This window comes from Lagopus leucura, unplaced genomic scaffold (genome assembly GCF_019238085.1).
Source record: "Lagopus leucura isolate 7727_CA_CO unplaced genomic scaffold, USGS_WTPT01 Super-Scaffold_100001, whole genome shotgun sequence".
Classification (NCBI taxonomy): Eukaryota; Metazoa; Chordata; class Aves; order Galliformes; family Phasianidae; genus Lagopus; species Lagopus leucura.
The window spans coordinates 86,559,722-86,570,020 of NW_024962262.1; the positions used below are offsets into that span (position 1 = coordinate 86,559,722).

General features: G+C 40.5%; 1 protein-coding gene across 2 annotated transcripts; it reads left to right on the plus strand.

The window, feature by feature from the left end:
- Positions 1-631: 631 nt before the first annotated feature.
- Positions 632-10,044, plus strand: PDZK1 (PDZ domain containing 1). 2 transcript variants are annotated; one of them, XM_042867251.1, is made up of 10 exons: positions 644-694; positions 2,864-2,914; positions 3,023-3,234; positions 3,489-3,738; positions 4,662-4,798; positions 6,071-6,266; positions 6,485-6,681; positions 7,153-7,347; positions 7,988-8,287; positions 9,234-10,044. In XM_042867251.1, exons 3-10 carry the CDS (start codon positions 3,025-3,027, stop codon positions 9,309-9,311), a joined length of 1,563 nt encoding a protein of 520 aa, XP_042723185.1. In that variant the 5' UTR covers positions 644-694; positions 2,864-2,914; positions 3,023-3,024; the 3' UTR covers positions 9,312-10,044. The 2 variants fall into 2 exon arrangements, with proteins under 2 accessions (XP_042723184.1, XP_042723185.1); XM_042867250.1 differs by lacking the exon at positions 2,864-2,914 and having other exon boundaries at positions 632-694.
- Positions 10,045-10,299: the final 255 nt, after the last annotated feature.

Below are 10,299 nucleotides of genomic sequence, written 5' to 3' on the forward strand. Positions count from 1 at the left end.
ATGCTGCAGGGACTTTGTTTGCTCTCACTGATTGTAATGTTTCACATCCACAGGTGGCCTGTGGGATGTTCTCAATAGTCAGGTCTACCCCTCAATCACAACCACCCTGTACGTTGCATCTCTCAGAATTACTGTCATCATTTCAGATTCCTCACACTTTTACATGCCGTTTTCTTCCTTTGTCCAGCTTAGGAGGGGAACAAGAGAGTAGACAGGTGGGCATTTGACTGCTTGTCAAGATTAATCCATCACAGCCCCTATGTTTGGCACACTACATGGAGAGCACAGCTTTGAATTGGGAACTTCTCAATCTGCAATCAAACACTAGCTAGCCATGGTCAATACATGACAATCCTAACGTGCTCCTTTAAGACACTTCTTATAGCTGGAGAAGATTCTTGCACAGAGTAAAGATCAGGCTTGCCTCAGATCACCTCCTTCACTGAGTTTTTGAGTATCATTATCAGCAGAACAGAATTCAAAGCTGCTGAGAAATACATGTGATTTGCACTTCTGCAGGCAAGGACAAGGCAGCTTATCAAGGCATTGAGCATATTCAAGTGAAACTTGGTTAAATAAATCATCTTTTAAATCAACCTTTGCCCAATCAAAGTCCAGTCGTACCTATAGGTACAGCTACAGGAGGGACAGCAAGAGAGGATTCCTGCAAAGGCTGCTTCACAAAGATATACAGGTAAGTTGCTCCTTTATTTTTTTTTGCTATATAAAACTCTGTTTTATGAGCCTGATCATCTTGCATGTAAAGCTTTCGTGAAGTGAAAAGTTGTTTGCAGCCCAATATAATCTTCCCTCCTCTTCTACATAAGAAGAGGTAACCTCTTCTGTAAAAGCTTTCTGTTCCTTCAGCTTTGTGTAAACTTCAGGAATTAACCAGATTTCCCAGTGTTTGTCAAGAACAGCTACTCTGAGTTGTGGTTGAGATGAGTACAATGTCCAAACAGTAGTGCAGGACATCCCTACGTGAAGTTATTCTTCATGCCACTATGCACAAACTCCACAAACTACTAAGTACCTCACCAAAGGGAGGAAGAAAATCACAGTCCACAGCCTGCCTATCCACGCATGCTGAAATGCTCCATATTCTCCAGCTTCAGCGGCATCCCTGTCAGCTCCTCTCTCCTCACCCATACTTTTCTATACGCTGACCAACTAACCCTAACAACGCAATTTCAGCTTCCATAACAAATACTCTATATTTGCATGGGTAGCCAGATGTACTTCAGCAGTAGGCTGCTATCAAGATCACAGAGAGGTTTCACTGCTAGCTACTTCTAAAAACAAGTAAAATAAATGAAAAGGCCAGTTTTCACATGCATTAGTTACGTGAGCGATACATAGAAATGGAAAAAAGAAAGAACCGTAAGGCGTTCATGCAAACAGATGAAATTTCTTAGCATTTATTAGGCTGAGATTAATGGCTAACCTCCGAAACAGGTATTTGGTCTTTTCACAAACTTCTATTGGGAGTGAGAAAAAAAAAAAATCTATCCAGGAAGACACACATCAAATGTGCTAATTAGCTGGATGGAGAAAGTTAATCTTGTTCTTATGTCATCATGGATCTTGGGCAGGATCCCCTAAGATAACAAGATAGTGAACTTTGGAATTGTTTCTTTATCACAACTACTGCTTACTTTCTGAACACAGTGCCTCTCTTACTGATAATGAGCCACCCAATTCCATTGTATCATAAAAATATAGAATATTTTAGGTTGGAATGAACTTCTGGAGGACATCTGGTCCAACAGCTCATGTTAAACCAGGCCAGCTTAGATCAAGTTTCTCAGGGCTTCATCCAGGTAAGCACCTCCAAGGATGGAGATTCTGCAGCCACTCTAGGCTCTTGTTGAAAGCACCAGAGATTAAAAAGCTGTCCTTACATCTCCCTAATTAGAATTCCCCTTGCTGTAATCCGTATCTGTTGCCTCTCATCAGTATTAACATCCAAGAATAATATGGACCTGTGTTTTCTACACCATCCAGTTAAGCACTTGAAAACACAAATAAGATCTTTCATTTCCCAAGATTGAACAAACCCAGCTCTCTCAGCCTCTCTTCGAACATGTTGCTCTCCAAAAACCTAACCCACCCCAGTGGACTAGCTTCAGCATGTCAGTGACATGGAAAGCTCAAAACAGAACTCACGCATAGCCTTTCAAGTGCCAAACAGCAGGGAACAATCCCTTCATCGACTTGCTAGATACCTTCTGATATTGCCCACAATACAGTTGATTTTCATTGCAAAGCTACACCAACTCACGTTCAGTTTGTGCACTTGTGTGTTGTCCTGCAAAACTGTCTGTTGACCAGGCAGCAGCTGGCCTGTGCTGTCATGCATGGCCTAGATACAGATTTTTTCTACTTTTCTCTATTAAATGTTTTGATGTTTCTGACAGCTCCTTTCTCCAGCCTGTCAATGTCCCTTTAAATAATATCACTATCTGCCAGCCTATTGACTGCTCCCCTATGTTTGGTATTATCCATCAGTTTGTTGAGGATGTATTCTGCCTCACTGTCCATGACATAAATAAAGACTTTGAACAGTACCCATCAGTGCCGGTACCAGCCCTAACCATTGTCACTAATAAGCAGCCAACGGCTGGATTAAGTACCACTGATAAAAACCCTGTGAACCTAACGGCTCAGCCACTCTTCTGACTACCTAAAGAGTCTGCTTATCCAGTCCCTATGTCAACAAGTCATCTACACTTACTGTACAAGAGACCCCCTCAAAGGTATTGCAATACTTAAGGAGAACATCATTCATTGTTCTATGCCTGTCACAGGCATTCATCTTGGAGTTAGCAGGTAAAAAGGATTCATTTCATCTCCCTTTGCACAGTTGGATTTCCCAGGAAACCAAACCCTAAGGATTCTGAAGCAAACTGTCTCAGTAAGTACTTACAGCAAACATACATAGGTCAGCTTACCTTTTTTTTTTTTTTTTTTTTTTTTTTTTTTTTTTTAAACTCACAATTACCTTTTCCATCCTGTTTTGTAGAGATGACTTCTGCTCTCCAGCCCCGAGAATGCAAAGTGACCAAAAAACCCAAGAAGAGCTATGGATTTTTCCTACGTGTGGAGAAGGACACAGCAGGACATCTCATCCGGAACGTGGAAAAGAACAGCCCCGCTGAAAAGGCTGGCTTGAAGGATGGAGACAGAGTCCTCAGGGTTAATGGTGTGTTTGTAGACAAGGAGGAACATACAAAGGTACAAACCTGTTTAGTCTGGGGTCCACATCACCTCCCATGATTGAGACCCACTGTCACTATTGGAAGCTTTCTGTTCCATTTTTATGGCATCTTCCAAGAGCTGAGTCAGCTGCTCTGCATATCTCTCTGCATCATTTATTATCCATCATAAGCAGAGGGATGTGACAACAAAACCAGTGAAGAGTGTAACCCTTCCTGGGGAAAGCTTTTAGGTCAATCACTCTGTTTGCCTTTTCACCTTGTCCATTACAGGTGGTGGAGATTGTAAAGAACAGTGGGAATTCTGTTGTATTTCTTGTTCTGGATGAAGCATCTTATAAAAATGCAGAAAAGGAGGGAGCAAATCTGGAAGAGCTGGGTCAAAAGGTATCAAAAGGAAAGAAGAAGCAGCAGTCCACACAGCCCATGGCCAATGGAGCAATCACTGCAGTTCCACAACCACGGCTCTGCTACTTAGTGAAGGAGGAAAAAGGATATGGCTTCTCCCTGAAAACCACAGAAGGTGAGAGCCTGGGGAGGACAAATGGTATACATATGACAGCCACAGCTGGGGGGTGGGGGAAGGGTGCTCTTGCTAACAGAGGGGAAGTAAGAAGCAGCAAGATGGATTCAGACCCATCTCCAGTCAATTTCTGTACAACATATGGTTTCCTGAGGACCATATTTCTAATGGGGCAGAAAAAATAAAAGCCAAAAAAAGAAAAAAAGAAACAGCCACCATAGCAGTGGTTCTCATTTACCAAAGCCACTTCCACAGCTGGTGCTTGAATACCAAATATATCCTCAACTGCTGCTTGAAGTCCATTTTATTCCTCCAAATCACTTAAAAACTAGAATACAAAGTTCTAGCCAGCTAGTCAGTAATAAGACGACGACCAAATGCTTCTCCTGATTCATTTCATTTAGAAAGTAAGTAATTTTCAGTCTCTTTCACACCTGTCTTTCTTACAAGGCTAGTCAACAGAATAGGCAAACCTTCCGGAAATCATCAACCACAAACAGGATATTTCAGAATGCAGAATAACCAAAAGATCAAGTATCTTTCAAACACAGGAAATTCTGAAGCGTGTAAAACAGCACTAAAAACAGCTCATCTCTTAAAATGTCAAAAAAAAAAGAGTCCCTTTCAGCCATCTTCATCAGCTCCTTTGTCACTCTTGGTAGAGAAATAAGAGTTTGAGTTGCAGTGGAAAAAAAAAAAAAAAAAAAAAACCTCCCTTCCCCACAGTACTGATATTTCCTGGGCAGAATAAGAGAAGTAAGAGACAGAGGCGCGTCTACATTGAAGATTTGTGGTGCCACTATAATATGCACATAAGAAGAGACTAAGTGCGTCTAAGGACATCAGTGCTGAATCTTCTTAGCCATCAAACGCAAGCATGTTTCAGTGAATTACTCTGTGTAATGGGTTACCATCTATTTCAGGTCAGAAGGGGTTGTTCATAGTAGATCTGGCACCACAAGGAGCAGCTGCAAAGGCGGGTGTCCAAAATAAAGATCGCCTGATTGAAATCAATGGAAAAAATGTGGAAAATGACACACATGAGGAGGTGGTGGAAAAGGTATTTGTTTGTGTACTGATTCATCTTCTGTTCTGGCCCATTTTCACAGCAACTTCTCAGGCTTACTGAAGAGGCAAGTCTGGCTAGTTTGAATGCTTCACAGCAAATCTTGGAAGCTACTGTTTATACTTTACCAACTCAGTAGAGCACCCTTCTGCTTTGGCTTTGTTGCCATATGCTCTCTTGACCTGACTCTGAATGAACACTGCCATCAAAACAGGCCAAAGAATTCTAAATATGAGAATTATAGGAGTGCCAGAAACCATAGTAAATAAAACATGCTCTGTTCCTAGAAATCCTGGAAATACTCCTAATAGTAAGAGAGAGGACAAGTAACTAAATACAAGTTTTAGGAAAGGAAGAGGAATAACTCTCTGATGATGTAGACAGCACGGAACAGGGTGAATTCATGATTTTAGACAGCAGTTCCTTTTTTCTGCTAAGAAGCCCAAGATTAATGAAAATTAAACTGCAAGTAATTTTGTTGCCTAGAACATTGCTAATGAGACTTCCAGTTCTCCACTAACGGCACTGCTAAACCACAGCCGGAGCTGAAGAGATTTCAGAGGGCTGGTCATGCTCTGGCATTCCAGCAACACATTGAGTGCAGGCTTCTAGCTACAGAGCTATGCAACACCTATGCTTTTCGGGGCTGCAAACCATCAGCTGCAGTGATGTTCGTTATGAGTGAAGAGGGCACCCATTGAACTAGAAAGCAGTTGGAGAAAGACAGAATTAAATGGAAAGTTTGAACAGACCAAAAATCTTCAGTCAGTCATGCAGGGACATTGAAGCGGGCCAAGAGCGTGACAGAAATTTAACACTAGGGCAAAGATAAGTTATCTGCTTGTTGCTGCTATAATCCAAAATAGTGATAGAGATGGCATGATATGTCTGCCTTACAGAGTTTCAGGTTTAGATGAGAGTCAGGCACCATCTACTGAGGCTTACTGGATTTCACTGCCACTGCATGCCAACCCCTTATAGCTGTTAGGTAGCTCAATTCTACAGCTAGTTATTCAGAGACCAGGAAAACAGTAAGAAATACAGAACATTTCCTCATGTTTATGCAAGATTTTGTGTCTCTGAAATCTTGACATGGTCCAAATTATTAAGAAAAAAAAGGAAAAAAACCCTAAAATAGTGTCACCCAGACCTTCCAGCTGATGCAGCAGCACTCACCACCACTGGTGTATCAGTAAGCCAGTTACTGACGTAACTACAATTGTTTTTGAAGGGGTCATATCTGTGACTGTACATGTACTAATGCAGGTAAAGAAGTCTGGAAATCACATTATGCTTCTACTTTCAAATGAAGAAACAGACCGCTATTATACAAGCCAGAAGATGGTGCTGAGCAAAGAGAATGCCAACCTAAAACTCCTTCCTCTTAAACCAAAACTTATCGAGCTTCAGAAAGGAAAAGACGGTTATGGCTTTTACCTACGGATGGAACAAAACACTGGTGGTAAGAACCAAGCCAACACACATGACATTTGCGATAGTTTATTCCACTATTCCTACAGTCTGCAGACTCATTCTCCTCATCTGGCTTCTTAACAAGTCTGTATCAGGGAAACTGCCTCAACCTCAAGTGCAATTTCAACAACAGCTTTTACAGCAGAACATGATTACACTTACCAAACAGTCCTTCACATCCATCTTCTTTTCCCCTTTTGATCTTAGATCATGTAATCAGAGATGTTGATCCCAAGAGCCCAGCAGCCAAGGCAGGTCTCAAAGATGATGATATCCTGGTAGCTGTCAATGGTGAGCGAGTGGATGCACTGGATCATGAAAGTGTAGTAGGAAAGATTAAGCAGTCTGAAGAAAAAACCACATTGGTGGTAGTGGATAAGGAAACTGACGCCATGTATAAACTGGTAAGTAAATGCAAGCTACAACTAAAGATAAGACACAGAATAAGACACAGAAGCAGCAACAAATTAGTCTGTCAGAGCAGTTTATCTTACAGCAAGGGTCTAAGATGCATCCAGACTTCAGCAACACTCCTTGCACTTGAGTACCAAATCACTAAACATCCACATTTTTGGCCTCTTCCATGTTTTTAGAGGCACTGTTGGAACCATTCCATATTTGAAAGCACCGTAAGAAAGGCTAGAATAAGACAGCAAAATCAGAATTATTGTGTAATCTTCTGTGAGCAATACAAACCTTGTCACGTGGATCAACATTGTAGCTTTCCACTTAACCAGACATTAACAGCAAAGAGTAGCTCATTGCAACTCGTACCTGAACCATTAGAAGGTTTCAAGCAAAACATATTTAGCTAGAAACCTACAGATTTCACAACAGGTTTTATATCAAAGTTTTCTTTGTCACTGTTTTTTCAGGCTCAAATTTCCCCCTATTCATATTACTACAAATTACAAAACCCAGCTCCAGCAAAAGCAGAGGAAAGAGTGGAGCTGCACACTGAACAGAAAATGAACCACAAGCCAAGAGTCTGCAAGATGGTAAAAGGGCCAAGTGGATTTGGCTTCAATTTAAACATGGTCAAGAACAAACCTGGACTATTTATTAATGAGGTACTAATGTAAGATAATCAACAATGAAAAGCTTGCGTAGTATGTTGGGCAGCCCTCTCCCTTCCACCCTGTAAATGCACTCAAGAAAAAGCACAAGACAAAACTCTTCTCCAGCTCTCTTAGATAAGTTATAATTGTTAAAAGTCAGACTGATATTATAGGACCAATATTAAAATAAACACCAGAAAACCTCATTGCTTTTATTCCACTAGATATATAAAAGGAAAGGAAATCCAAATCTTGTTTCATTTCTTGCTTTTATTTACAAGGCTGGAATGCAAAAAAAATAGCATTTAAAATACAGATTTTTGAACTACAGAATATCCTGGAAATGTAAGAGAACTTTCCCTTCCACTTCTCAGAATTTCTGCTGCTGGCAAGAGTGAATCTTCTGTTATCACAAATTACATCTGTGCCTTTTGTTTTCTGGAAGGGAGGAGTTTCACACATCACTAAAGAATATGTTAATGTAGTCAAGTTACATTTAAGTTACACCATTCTAGGCCTATTGTCTCTTTCAATTCAGTTCTGCCCCCAAAATCTCCCTGCCACACCTATTTTGACAGCTTAGTGAACCATCAGTTGCTAATGCATCTTTTCAACGTTATGCTAACTTCACCCTTTGAACTTACCTTTGCAGGTACAAAGACACGGACCAGCTGATGTAGCAGGCGTAGAAAATAATGATGTTTTGGTGGAAGTGAATGGGGTGAATGTGATGAATGAGCCTTATGACAACGTTGTGGCAAGAATCAAAGAGAGTGGTGATAAAGTAACGCTACTGGTGTGCAGTAAAGATGCTTACAAATACTTCCAGGACCAGAACATTCCCATCACAGTCGCTATGGCAGATCCAGCCCAAGACACTTCTGAACCTCCTGCTTATACAGAAACCTCAGCAGCAGAGTCAGAGAGAACCTCACCTGAACCAAGAGAAAGGGTAAGTATTACTGTATTAAACAAATGCCAAGGGATCACTGAGGAGATGCTGAAAGAACTTCCTATGACTGCTGTGTATAACTGAGCTAGGATCCTCAATTTTAACAAGTCAGTCCAAGTTATCAAGAGGGAAGCTGTGATATGATTACTGTAAACAACTCTTTCCTTCCCCAGGCATAATGCAGGTGAATATCTCTAATGCACAATTAAATTACAGAAAGAATGCACACACAAGAGACTTTATGGAACAAGACAATCTACACACTGCAACCCTCAAGGAGGCAATACTGTCCTTTAAGTGCAAAAAAAGTCCTTAAATGCACAAAAATGCATAACCTGCTTTTGGAGAAATTAGGTGAAATATTTGAAAATAGATTATTTTTTTTTAGAAGAAAGAGCAATCAACAGATTATGATGACATTTTCAAAGAAATGCGCAGATTTAAAGTAATTTTGCTCACTGGCAAAAAAGAATCTGAAGTACGACAGAACTTAGAAGAGCAGCAAAATACTTCTTGAAACAGTCATTTTGAACCTTCTTTGTGGTCAGCCTTAAGTACTGAAATGCTTCCTTTTGATCATGCAAGAGAGACAAGGATAAGACCAATACTGCCTCCTATCTTCCTATCTATTTTTCATGACCCTTGACTGCAAATATCCAGCTGCCAGGTTTTTCATAAGTTCTGTCAGAAGATTAGCACTACTTCGGTGTGCAAGTTCACCAGATACAGGAATTAAACAACAGGAAACTTCTGTTAAACATATTTGTCTCTAAAACATAGCTAACGAGAAAGCACTTCAGTGACAAAAGTCACATTTACTGGCTCATTATGCCATCCAAACAAGTATATCATTAGTGCAGATTAAAAAAGGAGTCCTTCATAACACTGCAAACCAGCATGTTTACAAACTAAAAATAACCGGAACGTATTTGTTACTCCTCCACAGGCAAGCTCATCTTCCTCTTCACAATCAGCTGCCTCAGCAGGAGCAGACAGCAACAGCAGCGATGACACAAGGCTCTGAGGAGACTGACTATGCTGAGAACAAAAAAGAAATCTTCCAAATTCTTTCTTCAATCACACTTTGCTACTGCAACTTCAGGGTTTGACTATCCATACGAGTACCAGACCTGTAAGGGACCATGCTGCCTTGCTAAAATGCCACTGCCTGAAATAAGCACTTTAGTGTATCCTGCAGTCCCTTAACACGCTGCAATTGTACTTCATTCACTGCACAAGTCTTTCTGTCTTGTAAAATGGGGAGTAAGCCACTTACTACTGTAAAGGCTTTAATAATTAGAAGTACACAGTTAAGTATACTGCAGCACAGGGAGGAAACAGTTCATAAATTCCTAAGTATCTGAGCCTTTTAAGAATGAGCATTTAATAAAGACCAACTGATTTCTCACCATCTCCCAGGAGAGACAGTTCTCCTAATCCAATCCCATTAACACAATCCTGGAGGTGACGATCTGTGCTGTATTTATGGCAGTGCAATCGCTATGGTATGTCATGAATTAATATACTCTGTGCAATACACTCCTTTCTTCCACTAACACTGCAGAAATTTCTTTCAAACATTAAGTTAACCCCATAATTCATAACTCAAAACCTAAAACCTTTAAGCACTGTTCTCTCTCCTCTGCCTGAATTTGCAGATCATAGTGGTTAAAAGTGCAATTCAGTCGTGCCGGTATGTCTAATTCCAAGTCAACACCACAATGTCTTGGATGTTATATAAATGGCTCTGCAATATTGCTATTGTATGCTTTTTGTCTCCTTCCTGTACACCAAAGACAATACAGAATTAAATTGTTTTCAGTGGTTATTTTTTCCCCAGGTCCTAGCCTTACCACCTATGATTTATGTTCCAGAACAATTTTGTAACAAACAAAGCCTGGGAGTGTGTCTATGGGAAGCTACAAGTTCAAGTCACATGAATAAAATTTACTTTTATGCCTTGAATGACATCAGAAAGGGGAAACAGGCTACTGTAGAAGAATATACAGGTT

What these genes read in the sequence shown, in the direction of transcription:
- PDZK1 (XM_042867250.1), top strand. Translation starts at nt 3,025, where the DNA reads ATGACTTCTGCTCTCCAGCCCCGAGAATGCAAAGTGACCAAAAAACCC. An exon ending in CTCCCTGAAAACCACAGAAG is followed by an intron (nt 3,739 to 4,661) that starts GTGAGAGCCTGG and finishes CATCTATTTCAG; the next exon opens with GTCAGAAGGGGTTGTTCATA. An exon ending in ATGAGGAGGTGGTGGAAAAG is followed by an intron (nt 4,799 to 6,070) that starts GTATTTGTTTGT and finishes GTACTAATGCAG; the next exon opens with GTAAAGAAGTCTGGAAATCA.